This window comes from Uranotaenia lowii, chromosome 3 (genome assembly GCF_029784155.1).
Source record: "Uranotaenia lowii strain MFRU-FL chromosome 3, ASM2978415v1, whole genome shotgun sequence".
Lineage (NCBI taxonomy): Eukaryota > Metazoa > Arthropoda > Insecta > Diptera > Culicidae > Uranotaenia > Uranotaenia lowii.
This window is the reverse complement of record NC_073693.1, coordinates 340,255,222-340,270,334: the sequence shown is the minus strand read 5'-3', so window position 1 is coordinate 340,270,334 and position 15,113 is coordinate 340,255,222. Positions and strand designations below refer to the sequence as shown.

Below are 15,113 nucleotides of genomic sequence, written 5' to 3'. Positions count from 1 at the left end.
GAATAAAAAAGTTACAGAGGTTGTATATAAGAAACGACCGATAAGTTCACGTAGAATTACGACAGCCTGTCCTTTGTCAATGTGTTTTTCGTCTTAAATTAGCATTCTAGAATAAAGTATGTCGATTTTTTTTAAAGGAAATGATCTTCAAGAAAAATCAGTCTTCCCTAAATTGTCGTTTTAATACCTATTAATGGTCTAAAACGACCCATATAGATAGAATGCAGCTTGCTCAACTGCATAACAAAAGGCGAATTAAATATAAGTATAAGCAGAAACAAAGCCGATGTCGTCGAAATGATTGCGCCCGGCAGTTATGCAAATAATGTTATCAACACACGAGCTTTGTATCAAACGCTTGCGAGAATAGCTTTCAATGACTGCTTTGATTTAAACGCTTGACTCAGTGCAAAAGTTCTCGATCTGTTTCGCCTCATGCGTCTCGTTGGAATCAGTATTATGTTTTCATTTCCCTTCAGATCACATTGCAATCGCTAACTTAAAATGTTGATTTTACCTAGGATTCCGGAGCAAGCGTTATATTAACCATGTTTTCGTTCCATTAAAGAATCATAAACGGTCCTTTTCAGGGCCAAAAACTTTCAAAGAGTTGTTCTTGATCTTTTTAAATTTTTGGAAGTCGTGTGCGTTGAGTGGGCGGTATGGATGGATGTGGGGTGGTGTGCGATGGGTAGGTGGTGGCGTGCGATACTTGGTGGTGGAGTGCGATGGGTGGGTGGCATGTAACGGCTGGGCGGTGTGAGATGGATGTGTGGAGGTGTGCGATGGGTGGTGAGGTTGAGTGGGTGGGTGGTACAGCGCGATGGGTGGTGAGGTTTGGTGGGTGGTAGTTAGCGATGGGTGGGCGGTGTGCGATGGGTGGATTGTGAGCGACAGATGGGGATGGGAAGTATGAAGAGTGATGTGGGAAGAGGGCGGCGGGTGATGTTCCATGAGAGGTTTTTTTTGTGATGGGAGGTGTGCGTGTGCGTGTGTGTGTGCGTGTGCGTGTGTGTGTGTGTGTGCGTGTGCGCGTGTGTGTGTGTGTGTGTGTGTGTGTGTGTGTGTGTGTGTGTGTGTGTGTGTGTGTGTGTGTGTGTGTGTGTGTGTGTGTGTGTGTGTGTGTGTGTATGTGTGTGTGTGTGTGTGTGTATGTGTGTGTGTGTGTGTGTGTGTGTGTGTGTGTGTGTGTGTGTGTGTGTGTATGTGTGTGTGTGTGTGCGCGTGTGTGTGTGTGTGTGTGTGTGTGTGTGTGTGTGTGTGTGTGTGTGTGTGTGTGTGTGTGTGTGTGTGTGTGTGTGTGTGTGTGTGTGTGTGTATGTGTGTGTGTGTATGTGTGTGTTGTGTGTGATGTCATCTTTGCTGTCACAATTTCTTTCCGGCGCGCTGTTGGCCATCTCTGATGCTGCACATGTGACAAGTTTGAGTTTCTTTTCACAAATGAAACAAACCGTCAGTCGACTCCTTCTTTTATAACTTTCGTTGGCTGGAAACAACAAAAATCATGAAGGGGCGGGGCTTTCAAGTTTTTTTTCCATTTTCGAATAGCCAATCAACGTTGAGCAGGCTTGGTATGTCTTTTAAGAAAGATGTCTCTCAAAGAGGCGTTTTTCGTGACGCGAGATCCGTTCGCGGATTTCAATTTACCCCCCTATAGTGTTGCCGTAAGACGTAATTCTACGTCAAAATATATCTTTTCGGACTCGGGATCAATTATACCCATAACATACATTTTGGAAAACTTTTCCTCTAAAAAAAATGAGAGTTTACTATTGCTTTGAAAATATGGCATTATGATGTTCATATTATCCTCTAACTATTATAATTTCTTCATTTGAGAAATATTTTATAGTGATAAACAAAAATCTTCAAATCAAATTTTGTTAAGCTTTTCAAACAAAGTTAAATAACTCTAAAAGTAAATTTTTTTAAATTTGTTGAGATAACAAATTTGTTGTTTTGTTCCATTTGACACTTTTTTTCTAAAACATTTGATGTTTAGAAGACATTCCTGTTTCGAGATATAGCGAAGGAATCAAGTATCCTCAGGGATAAAAGTATCCTCATTCTCCCCTATTTATTTTTCCACCTTGCTGAACGTACTTGTTCTTTTATTCCTTCAATATTTAAAGTTTCCCTGTTGTCCAATATATACGAAATAAATTCCAGTGCTAACCAAAATCCTGCTTTTAACTTATTATTTTTTTTTATTTATTGAACCTTGAAATAAGTCTTCTGCATTCAGCTTAAATTTTGTCTTCAACTCTTTATTCAACCATGTCCAAATTATTTTGGTGCTACGCAGTCTTTTATTCTGAGTAAAGTAAATACACTTCTAGTTGAAAGATGAAATTCCAGGCAGACTCGTTCCTTAAAAAAACCTTGTAGAACTATTTTCATTCCGATTTCCCCGCCATAATATTTTCGCTGTGAATATCGGAGGAATCGAGATAAGAATAGTTGTAGAAGGTTTCCTCAACCATTCCCCAAAGTTGCGTTTTTAAGTTTTCGACAAAACAAGATATTGTATCGTTCATTTTCACTTGAATTGTAAACCGGATTTCAGAACGACTTTTTTGAGGTCCGCACGATGCAACGCCTACTCGAGCAAACGGATTTTTTTTTTCACTGACTTTGTTCCAGAAAGTCGAATTTTGGCCATTTTTTTTTTCGAGATAGCACCAGATTTTGACGTTTTGTGCATTTGCATCTGACCTCAAAATAAAAAAAAGATTTTCCGGATATCCTACGGTTTTCTTTTAGATGATTTTTGAAATCCTAATTTTTTTCTCGTGATAACACCAGATAGTTGTATGCATTTTTATCATTTGGCATAAAAATTAAGATTATGATTTTACCAATTCCCTCCTTAGGTGATTTTTGAGAGAAAAATAAATCAATACTTTGAGCGCTTTAAGGTTGAAATTTTGCACAGGTATGATTTTGAGTCAATCTGGCAGGTTTTCGAAATTTGACATGTCTCTTTTGGCTTCCACCCTCGTGTACTTATCTGTGTGTATGTTTGTGTATATTTTGAATTTCTACAACTCGCGTTTGTTTATATTTATTTGTGTTAATATTTATGGTTTACAGATTTTGAAACACTTATCAAAAATGCTTTTTCCAACGCAGTTATATACTTTTTTTTATAAAGCTTAGTGCATTTAGAAATGGGACAGTTACGAATGCGTGTATCTCAAAAAACCATTCGTTTGATCTGAATAATTTCTATGAAGGAAATGAAGGTAATCTTATGATGTTATGATATTTCTAGTCAAAAAGGCAATGTAGCTTTTAAGTTAACACGACAGACTGCTATCAAGTATGGTCAAATAAGATTTTTCTTTAGATTGTCATTATGCCATTTCTTCCCCTACTGATTTTGCAAAAAAAAACTTACCGTAAATATGTTTGGAATGTATGTTTTTCTTCACCAACTGTAGTTCGTACTTTAATTTTCATTCTTCAATATAAGCAGCGTATTTATAAATGTCCATGAAATACTAAAAATAACAACTTTTTCCGAACAAATATGCGCAGTTTTGCATACTAAACTCCAAACTATAACACGCTTTTCTTGTTTTGAAATCTTAAAATAATTTTAAATTCTAATAAAACATCTCAGGTTGGTTTTCACTCTTTTTAAGGCTACAGGCGTATTAAAATAAAAATCAATGTGACACAACGCAACGGTCTAACATAAGGGACAAAAAAACGCTCCTTTAGGATAATGAAGAGTAGAACAAGAGTTGATCAAATCCTTGAATCTTCTTCAGATCCTCTGGAATACTTTTGTCGGCGACACCCAAAATAATTTCTGAAAACCACTTAACCTCAGCAAACCCCGAAATCAATAGCCATTTGTCGTCCTCTTGTCGTTCCTCCTAAACGGCCAAATCTTCTGTCTAAGCGCAGGACTAATTTTTTTTTTTTGCTGGATATAGTTTAGAGGTCTTACTCCATTAACCGTCCAGGTTCGGGGGTCCAAGAAAGGGCAGGGGTTCCCTAATGCGTTCGACTGATTTTATGTGTGCGCCAAAAGGCAATTTCGGAATGGAACTTGTCAAGATTTTGGGTCCGCTATTTTTTGTTTCCAATTTTCTCGTTGGGTCCAGTTTTTTCTTCATGGGTTCGTGTTGCACGGCACCATCCATAGTGCTCACGGGATGAAGGATCCTCGCCGAAAGATGATTTGCAGTCGTCTGGTCTGGACTGGTTGGGTCCGGCTGGATGGGAAAAAATAAAGGCGAGAAAAACCTCTTCACGTTGACCCCCAAAAAACGGTTGATGATGACGACGAGACGATGGCAGGGATGTGTCTCCATTTTCGTGGGTTTGACCGAGCCGATGTTGCCAAGTCGCTGGCCAAACAAATTGCCTTCGGGGCACAGGCGACGAAGCAGTTGATTTGGAGTGGAATTTCAATTAAAATTCTAGAGGGACAGATCCACAAAACGGATCGTCCGAATGGGAAGTAGGATGAACCTAACCTCAACCGACAAATGAAAACGTTTGTTCGTGGAATGACAAAAGCAGACAACAGTCTCCCCAAAAGCGGCAGTATGCGACTCGGGAAGCATGAGAAAAGATTTCGGGATGTTATTCTGGGAATATTGCACGTAAGAAAAAGAGTATGTTCGATATGGAATCTTAGACTGAGTCGATTTGGGGTCATTTTTGAATTTCTCAAACCAAGGGGTCTATAAAGCTTCGTTTTGGTCCAAAACTCGTCCATGAATTTTTGAAGAATTTTTAAGTAACTTTTACATGAGTTAATCTGAACTTTTAGGTTTGTATGGATAAGTTGATTTTTTTGTACTGAAAATTCAACATTAGTTTTGTTTCTTCTGTGGATCCGTTCCTGCTTATGGTTTTTGTGACAATTTATAAAATTCCAAAATGTATATCAAAGTGCGAAACTGGAATTGAAATTACGAATGAAAACAACTGAATGTTTATTATACCTACAATTATCATTGAGAAATTTGAATCCGATTCACTAACCTAGAATTTAGGTTTTTGTATTGAAAAATTAAACCCTTACCTTGATATAAATTTTCTATCGGTAATAAATACAATACTTGAATTTCGAATTAAGATTACACAAGAGAAGATCATTTTTGGTGTTTCTATGTTTAAATAATTGATTTTGGAGAATTTTAGGTTCCTGAATTCAAATCATTCATTTTAAATTTTTACTAACTGAAACCTACATGAATACATACATCAGGATAATCTTTCTGTTCACCTTCATTCATTCAAGTTTACTGTATATCTTGCTTAAAAAGTCTTGTTTCAGAATTACAACGCTTAGAAAAATAAAACAATATCTATATCTGACATGTATGTATGTATGTATGTATTGTATCCACCTTGGGTTTACGGCAGCGCCGCGGTTGTGGCAAAAAAAATTACCCACACGTCCATCTTGGCTACCACACAACACAATCATAACCACTCAATGAGACTTCTAAAGGAATGGAATCGTAAGCAGAGGCACTAACGGTAACCAGGGTAAAAAGGGGGAAAGTCTCGAGAAGCTATAACCATATTGTTGACTAACCACGATAGCATGCAAATTATAATCCCGCCGCCAAGGCTTCCGAAAAAAGAGTGCGTCCTTATTTTACAAAAAGTAATCAAATACTTTATTTTTCTCAACCATGCCAAATTCCCTTGACATAAATTGAGGAACGTCTAGTATTCAATGCGGTACTAGCATACACGGTAACCCGCTCTTTTTGTAAAACGAGGATACTCAGATGCCCCTGCCCGTGTTGCTTAGATAAATATGTAATAATGACAACATAAATAATATTGTTATAATAAAATATGATGTTATATAATACAATAAAATATAATATAGTAAAATAATATAATACAATCAAATATCATATAAAATAAAACTGGAACAAATTTCAAATCCTCCTTATGTCACTCTGAGTTGGAACATCGCGGGGGGGTGGGGGGGGGGGTCAGTAAAAAAAAATTCGAAAATTAAATAAATTGCACGAAATGTTGTATGCAGCAAAATAACATACTACATCATTGCACAAAACCTGGAAATCAAGTAGATTTTTTTACAAAAATTTAATAAAATCAATAATACAAAAGGTGCAATAACTCTTATCTTTCAGAATTAAGTTTTTTGGACTTGTACTTTTTCGGATATTTGATTTTTTTTTTGAAATTTACATAAATACTTTAACTTTTATTTATTTTCCCTTTCGGGTTTTTTTTTTAAATTAATTTCGAAGGGGGAGGTAAAGACAAAAAAAAAGAAATTGATATTTATTCCAGCCAAATATGATACAATTTAATATAATATGAAATGAAATATAATAAATATGAAATAATATATAATACAATAAATATTCAATAAAACAATCACCGAAAATATTTGCTGAAAAGAAGTTTAATTTAATCATTGTTAATATGTTGATATGCATACTTCTTACATAATCCTAACAAAGAAATTCTATCAAAACATTTGTTTATAATTTAAGAAAAATATCATTTTTAAATGAATAAAACATTATGAAAAATCATTATTAATCAATGATCAATATTTCACGTATTAATTTACGTGTTATATACATATGTTATTATACATCTGATTTCATTAAATAGTTCAAATGATATTCACTTGAACTATTTAATGAAATCAGTTGTATAAGGCAGAAAAATATATATATTTTTATGAAGTAACAATATCTATATCTGACATCGTTCAAAAAAGTCTTTCAGTATTTGATAATGAATCTTTTGACTCATGCAACAACTTTGCTGAAGCCTGCAAAATGTTTTTACTCATGCGTAGAAAAATATCGAGGATTAGGATTTGTATATTAATATTTCGTCAAAAACCCCTGTTTTTGCAGTATTGAAATAAAAAAGACAAAACATTGATCATTGATTCATTGATCACTAATATTAAACCATTATTTTTAATATATTGGTAATGTTCTATAGATTTACCAAAATTGATTAAAAGAATTTTTAACTTATTTTCAACTTTCATATCGAAAATAAGAGCACTTTCAGTAATTTTGTCATTTCTGTAACTAATGTAATTTTTGTAGTTTTTGTCATTCTCGAAATTATCGTAATTTTTGTCATTTTTGTCATTTTTGACATTTTTGTAATTTTTGTAATTTTTGTAATTTTTGTAATTTTTGTAATTTTTGTAATTTTTGTAATTTTTGTAATTTTTGTATTTTTTGTAAATTTTGTAATTTTGGTAATTTCTGTCATTTTTGTCATTTTTGTAATTGTTGTAAATTTTGATATTTTTGTAATTTTTGTAATTTTTGTAATTTTTGTAATTTTTGTAATTTTTGTTATTTTTGTCATTTTTGTAATTTTTGTAATATTTGAAATTTTTGAAATTTTTGAAATTTTTGTAATTTTTGTAATTTTTGGAATTTTTGTAATTTTCATAATTTTTGTAATTTTTGTTATTTTTGTAATTTTTGTAATTTTTGTAATTTTAAAATTTTTGTAATTTTTGTAATTTTTGATTTTTGTCGTTTTTGTAATTTTTGTATTTTCTGTGATTTTTGTAATTTTTGTTATTTTTGTTATCTTGGTAATTTTTGTAATTTTTGTAATTTTTTTAATTTTTGTCATTTTTGTCATTTTTGTAATTTTTGTCATTTTTGTAATTTTTGTAATTTTTGTAAATTTTGTAATTTTTGTAATTTTTGTAATATTTAATTTTTGTAATTTTTGTAATTTTTGTAATTTTTGTAATTTTTGTAATTTTTGTAATTTTTGTAATTTTTGTAATTTTTGTAATTTTTGTAATTTTTGTAATTTTTGTAATTTTTTTAATTTTTGTAATTTTTGTAATTTTTTAATTTTTGTAATTTTTGTAATTTTTGAAATTTTTGTCATTTTTGTCATTTTTGTCATTTTTGTAATTTTTGTAATTTTTGTAATTTTTGTAATTTTTGTAATTTTTGTAATTTTTGTAATTTTTGTAATTTTTGTAAATTTTGTAATTTTTGTAATTTTTGTAATATTTTTAATTTTTGTAATTTATGTAATTTTTGTAATTTTTGTTATTTTTGTAATTTTAGTAATTTTTGTAATTTTTGTTATTATTAATTTTTGTCGTTTTTATAATTTTCGTAATTTTTGTAATTTTTGTCATTTTTGTAACTTTTGTAATTTTTGTAATTTTTGTAATTTTTGTAATTTTTGTAATTTTTGTAATTTTTGTAATTTTTGTAATTTTTGTAATTTTTGTAATTTTTGTCATTTTTGTCATTTTTGTCATTTTTGTCATTTTTGTCATTTTTGTCATTTTTGTCATTTTTGTCATTTTTGTCATTTTTGTCATTTTTGTCATTTTTGTCATTTTTGTCATTTTTGTCATTTTTGTCATTTTTGTCATTTTTGTCATTTTTGTCATTTTTGTCATTTTTGTCATTTTTGTCATTTTTGTCATTTTTGTCATTTTTGTCATTTTTGTCATTTTTGTCATTTTTGTCATTTTTGTCATTTTTGTCATTTTTGTCATTTTTGTCATTTTTGTCATTTTTGTCATTTTTGTCATTTTTGTCATTTTTGTCATTTTTGTCATTTTTGTCATTTTTGTCATTTTTGTCATTTTTGTCATTTTTGTCATTTTTGTCATTTTTGTCATTTTTGTCATTTTTGTCATTTTTGTCATTTTTGTCATTTTTGTCATTTTTGTCATTTTTGTCATTTTTGTCATTTTTGTCATTTTTGTCATTTTTGTCATTTTTGTCATTTTTGTCATTTTTGTCATTTTTGTCATTTTTGTCATTTTTGTCATTTTTGTCATTTTTGTCATTTTTGTCATTTTTGTCATTTTTGTCATTTTTGTCATTTTTGTCATTTTTGTCATTTTTGTCATTTTTGTCATTTTTGTCATTTTTGTAATTTTTGTAATTTTTGTCATTTTTGTCATTTTTGTCATTTTTGTCATTTTTGTCATTTTTGTCATTTTTGTCATTTTTGTCATTTTTGTCATTTTTGTCATTTTTGTCATTTTTGTCATTTTTGTCATTTTTGTCATTTTTGTCATTTTTGTCATTTTTGTCATTTTTGTCATTTTTGTCATTTTTGTCATTTTTGTCATTTTTGTCATTTTTGTCATTTTTGTCATTTTTGTCATTTTTGTCATTTTTGTCATTTTTGTCATTTTTGTCATTTTTGTCATTTTTGTCATTTTTGTCATTTTTGATGTTTTTGTCATTTTTATCATTTTTGTCATTTTTGTCATTTTTGATGTTTTTGTCATTTTTATCATTTTTGTCATTTTTGTCATTTTTGTCATTTTTGTCATTTTTGTCATTTTTGTCATTTTTGTCATTTTTGTCATTTTTGTCATTTTTGTCATTTTTGTCATTTTTGTCATTTTTGTCATTTTTGTCATTTTTGTCATTTTTGTCATTTTTGTCATTTTTGTCATTTTTGTCATTTTTGTCATTTTTGTCATTTTTGTCATTTTTGTCATTTTTGTCATTTTTGTCATTTTTGTTGTTTTTGTCATTTTTGTCATTTTTGTCATTTTTATCATTTTTGTCATTTTTGTCATTTTTGTCATTTTTGTCATTTTTGTCATTTTTGTCATTTTTGTCATTTTTGTCATTTTTGTCATATTTGTCATTTTTGTCATTTTTGTCATTTTTGTCATTTTTGTCATTTTTGTAATTTTTGTAATTTTTGTCATTTTTGTCATTTTTGTCATTTTTGTCATTTTTGTCATTTTTGTCATTTTTGTCATTTTTGTTGTTTTTGTCATTTTTGTCATTTTTGTCATTTTTATCATTTTTGTCATTTTTGTCATTTTTGTCATTGTTGTCATTTTTGTCATTTTTGTCATTTTTGTAATTTTTGTCATTTTTGTCATTTTTGTCATTTTTGTCATTTTTGTCATTTTTGTCATTTTTGTCATTTTTGTCATTTTTGTCATTTTTGTCATTTTTGTCATTTTTGTCATTTTTGTCATTTTTGTCATTTTTGTCATTTTTGTAATTTTTGTCATTTTTGTCATTTTTGTCATTTTTGTCATTTTTGTCATTTTTGTCATTTTTGTCATTTTTGTCATTTTTGTCATTTTTGTCATTTTTGTCATTTTTGTCATTTTTGTCATTTTTGTCATTTTTGTCATTTTTGTCATTTTTGTCATTTTTGTCATTTTTGTCATTTTTGTCATTTTTGTCATTTTTGTCATTTTTGTCATTTTTGTCATTTTTGTCATTTTTGTCATTTTTGTCATTTTTGTCATTTTTGTCATTTTTGCCATTTTTGTCATTTTTGTCATTTTTGTCATTTTTGTCATTTTTGTCATTTTTGTCATTTTTGTCATTTTTGTCATTTTTGTCATTTTTGTCATTTTTGTCATTTTTGTAATTTTTGTCATTTTTGTCATTTTTGTCATTTTTGTCATTTTTGTCATTTTTGTCATTTTTGTCATTTTTGTCATTTTTGTCATTTTTGTCATTTTTGTCATTTTTGTCATTTTTGTCATTTTTGTAATTTTTGTCATTTTTGTCATTTTTGTCATTTTTGTCATTTTTGTAATTTTTGTCATTTTTGTCATTTTTGTCATTTTTGTCATTTTTGTCATTTTTGTCATTTTTGTCATTTTTGTCATTTTTGTCATTTTTGTCATTTTTGTCATTTTTGTCATTTTTGTCATTTTTGTCATTTTTGTCATTTTTGTCATTTTTGTCATTTTTGTCATTTTTGTCATTTTTGTCATTTTTGTCATTTTTGTCATTTTTGTCATTTTTATCAATTTTTGTTATTTTTTTTTAAATTTTCTCAAATCTTTCATTTTCTATTAAGAAGTCATGCAATTCGCAAGAGTGAAATAATTGAGATTAAAATATAAAATTGACAAAATTGTCAAAAATAACCAAATTGACAAAAACTTCAAGTTTTAATTAACTTATTTGACAAAGATTTCAAAACGACTTATTTGAAATTATTGACAAAATTTTCATTATCGTGTAAATTATGAAAACCTTTATAATCAACTGTTAATTCGACCGATCATTGAACTTTTTGTTACCACATCGTATTTTACAATGTATGTACTTGTTTTCTTTTTCTTTTTCTTTTTTTTTCGAAGCAAATGTTTGAGCATCTTTTTTTAGTTGTAGTCCTATTTTTTTTATTTTAAGTTACCATATGCTGTAACTCCAACAAATCTACAGGATATTCCTGAATTTAGTAATTTGAAAATCTCCAAATAAATGCAAATGAAGTTATTTATATAAAAATAATGATAATTTCTAGGGTGATTTGCCAATCGTTGTCCCCTAACCCATTGTTGCACAGCATGACTTACATTGTCAATATTTTAGCTGTTTTTCAACTTTTCCTCAAAAATAACACTGAATCATGTAATTCGGAATGTTTTCTGATGAAATGAGGCTTTTGTGATATTCTCTGCTGGTAAGTGTGCATCTAAGGACAGTTTTAATTTTTCTTGTTTTTTTCGCTCGATTTTCGTGCTAATTGTTAACAAAAACCTTAACATTCCTTCTATGGCAAATAAGGTTTTACGTCAGAACAAAACATTTTTCGTATCAGTTTTCTATACGAAACGTTTGTTGGACAATTTTAGCACCATGATTTTGAAAAAAAATTATGATCCATACTTAACCGGAAAATATGTTGGATCGTGCAACAATTGGTCCGCTGAATCTCCTCCTGCCCCATTGTTGTACATAATTCCGCTGCAAAATTTGTTTGGAAATTTCAAATCTATAAATTCGTATACCTCCAATAAATTTGTTCGATTGTTTTTACAACAAAAATTGCAATAAAAGTTTTGAAAGCGATTGATTAAGTCCTGAATTATAACGTGTTTTGAATTAGTAAGGAGGCTTGTACGGAAAAATCCAAATTTTCATTCAAAAACCATTTGAGATGTACTGAAAGTTCAAAAACATAATTTTGTATTTTTAAAATATTTCTTGGTTCTTGCAATACATTGCATGTGAACAAAAACTAAACCTAACTTGTACTCCTGATAGTCGTTGTCATACAAAAAATTCAAAAAAGGTAAATATTTTTTAATTTTAGTGTATTGACAGCTAATTTGAAAGCTGGTTAACCAGATGGAAATAAGAATCGCATTATACTGCTTTGCATAGCCAATTAGTGTGATGATTCAAAACTTTCGCAAAAACATGTCATGACATTATTGAAAGCTTCAGAAAGCAAAACCTGCAATTTTACTATTCTTTTCAATGGATACCGAATTTTTATTTAAAATTGTTATAACTTTTTTCATGAAATACTTTGCTTCTTCTCATGCTGGCAAACAATTATTCTTAGGAATGGGCAAAATCAATAATTTAAAACAAAATTCATTTCTAACTTATTTGAATTTCTTGTATATGCGAAAAGTTCTTCTTGCATACAAATTGTCATACAACATTGAACACGTTCATTGACTACATGCAACTAAAACAACTCGAGTTTTCTATTGATATGACATGTTTTATTTTCTGAATAAGTGGATATTTACGTTTAACTAGTAATTTTAGTAAATTCTGTGCTTTAATTAATTATTTTACACTCAGAATTTTCACATTTTTTGCACTCAATGTTGATTTTAATAATTCATTCAATAATTCAAAGACACTTTATATATCCATAAGTTAATTTTTTCTACCGTCAAATCTTAAAAATGAAGTTTGAAATTATTAAACTCGTTGAAAAACTTATGTTTTTAAAATTTATTTTTTTATTTACTTTTATTTTTATAATTAATATTAGTTCTTTATATGAAAGTCGGGCAATTTGCATTGTGTGAAAAATGTCAAAGTCAACTCAACTGCATTGGCTTTGAGAGACTACTTTTTTATCAGATTTATTTTGAAATCCTTTATCCCGACCATTTACTCAACATTTTATGCAAAGAATCTAAAATCTGTTTCTCTAATTTCGTGACGACAAATCTAAAAAAATTTTATTCCATGTTAACAGCGATCCCTTTGATATTGTTATTAATATTGTCAGAATATTGTACAGAAGGAAAACTACGACCGTTAATCTCAGAAACTAGAAGTCGAAGGTTGGAAGACCCGAAATATTACTTCTCTAACGTGCAATTTTCTCAGGAATTCGAATCTGCCGTCGAGTTGCCGTCACTGGAGACATCTAAGTGAAGCTTTATTTGGCCCTTATCATCCAGAAAAATAAACAGTCATAGCTTTGTGAAACTAAATTTGATCTAAACAGTTTTTCAGCCGGAAAACTCTCGGGAAGCATTTCTATGTGATGTGATTGTTTCCTGAAGATTGATGAAATGCTACAGAGGTTACATTAATTACAAATAAACCCACTTATATGAAAAAGATATTTAAATCAATTAACTTTTCGAAAAAAAAATTCTTATACAAAATTGTATAGCATGAGCATAAATCAGTCAAACGATTTGAAACTTTGAAAGTGGTTGTGTCCATTTTCAAATTTTAAATTGAGATTCATTATTTTAAAAATCGATCGACTTCCAAGTGAGTCCTAAAACATTTGTTTTGTAAAATCGGATCTTCTTCATAGGGGTAAAAGGGGGCAAAACAGATCACGCTCTCTAAGTTTTTCACCTGTTAATAGCCACTTAAAAATCAAGCATTTAATACCGTTCAGTTCATTCTATGGGATTTTGAAGACATAAAGATTTATGTTGGTAGGACATATAAAGAAAAAGGCTCAACACTGGGCAAATTAGGTTAAATAACACTCCACTTAAATGGCTTCGGGTAAATTGAGGTGGATTTGATTTTCTGAGAAAACTTTACGTGTGATAAATGCTATTCCAGACACTCAAACCGGCGGCTTTGTGTTTTTTTTTAGGCCGAATTGGAATTGGAAAGTGCATTGGACGGTTTATATGGAAGACCCCCCCCCCCCTCCTCATAAGGGGCCGTCTTAAAATTAGATTGCATTTGAACTAGAAGATTTCATAATAAGCTTCCGTAACAAATATCAGCCTATTCGACCTCATTGTGACTGATTTTTTAAATGTGCAACCATTGGAAAAAATCGGACAACATTATGCACGACACAAAATTTGCCTGTGCAACTATTGGGCACAGACAAGCTGTTTTAAATGATTTTTTAAATTTTTATGTCACTTTTTTGAAACACTTAAACTTTTGGGTCTTGTTGACCAATCCTGTATGAGTGCATCGACAAAAAAAAATCGAGTGAATTTGGTTAAAATCACTAAAATACAGCATAAACACCAAAATCAAGTGCTTAGCTGTGCAACGATTGGCAAATCACCCTACATACTTTTATTCTATATACAATTTTGAATTTTTTTTTTAAATCCGTTCGGATTTACTTCGTAAGAAATTCTTTAATCATATTTCGAGGATTCAGAATTGAGAAAATTATCATTTGTCCATGATTTTGTATCATGTGTATCTACATATAGCTTAGCTTAGCTTGTTTGGATTTTGTATCATGTGTATCTACATATAATTAACAAAATGTAAGAAATGCTACATGCTGCTGTCAAGTGTATTATATCGGGTTTTTTTGTATCGTAGTTTCCCATTTTTTGTAACGTTTATTTTGAAGTTTTATTAAAATGAAAAACTAGAAACATAAGAAATTTGTGTAAAATTGATAGATTTAATTAAAAAATCTATAATTTCAATCTAGTCAAATATTGCCAAAAAATGAAAAAAATTCATCCCTTATAGCTCCTAGCCTGCTGCGACAAATCCATTCACGCATCTGTCAATCAGAAAAGCAGCCATTTTGCATAACGCCAATATGGCTTCCCCTAGGCTGGACCTTAGAGACAAATCTTTTTCCTCGAAAGGATCGAAACTCGAGTGGCACTTCTGTATCTTCCCTACGGAGCAGATCAACATCGTCCTCCTCATTGTAGGCCTCAATGACGGATTTAATCTGGGAATCGGAGCACCCGTTAGTTGCAGTGCCGGAGCAGTTGTTAGCAGTGCCGCTTTGTGACAATGACAGCCGTGCCTGTTGTCTGTTGTCTAATATAGATATTTTGAGAGGGGTGGAAAAAGATGGCTGACTCAGCAACGACAAAAGATGCGCTATTTGGAAGGTTTCAATGATTTCTATATTTTTTTTTTTGC

General features: G+C 30.1%; 1 protein-coding gene across 1 annotated transcript; it reads right to left on the bottom strand.

Moving 5' to 3' along the window:
• Positions 1-570: 570 nt before the first annotated feature.
• On the bottom strand, positions 571-954 carry LOC129753875 (uncharacterized). Its single transcript, XM_055749726.1, has one exon. The coding sequence runs from the start codon at positions 952-954 to the stop codon at positions 571-573; it is 384 nt and encodes a 127-aa protein (XP_055605701.1).
• Between the last annotated feature and the right edge of the window lie 14,159 nt (positions 955-15,113).

What these genes read in the sequence shown, in the direction of transcription:
- LOC129753875 (XM_055749726.1), bottom strand. Translation starts at nt 954, where the DNA reads ATGGAACATCACCCGCCGCCCTCTTCCCACATCACTCTTCATACTTCC.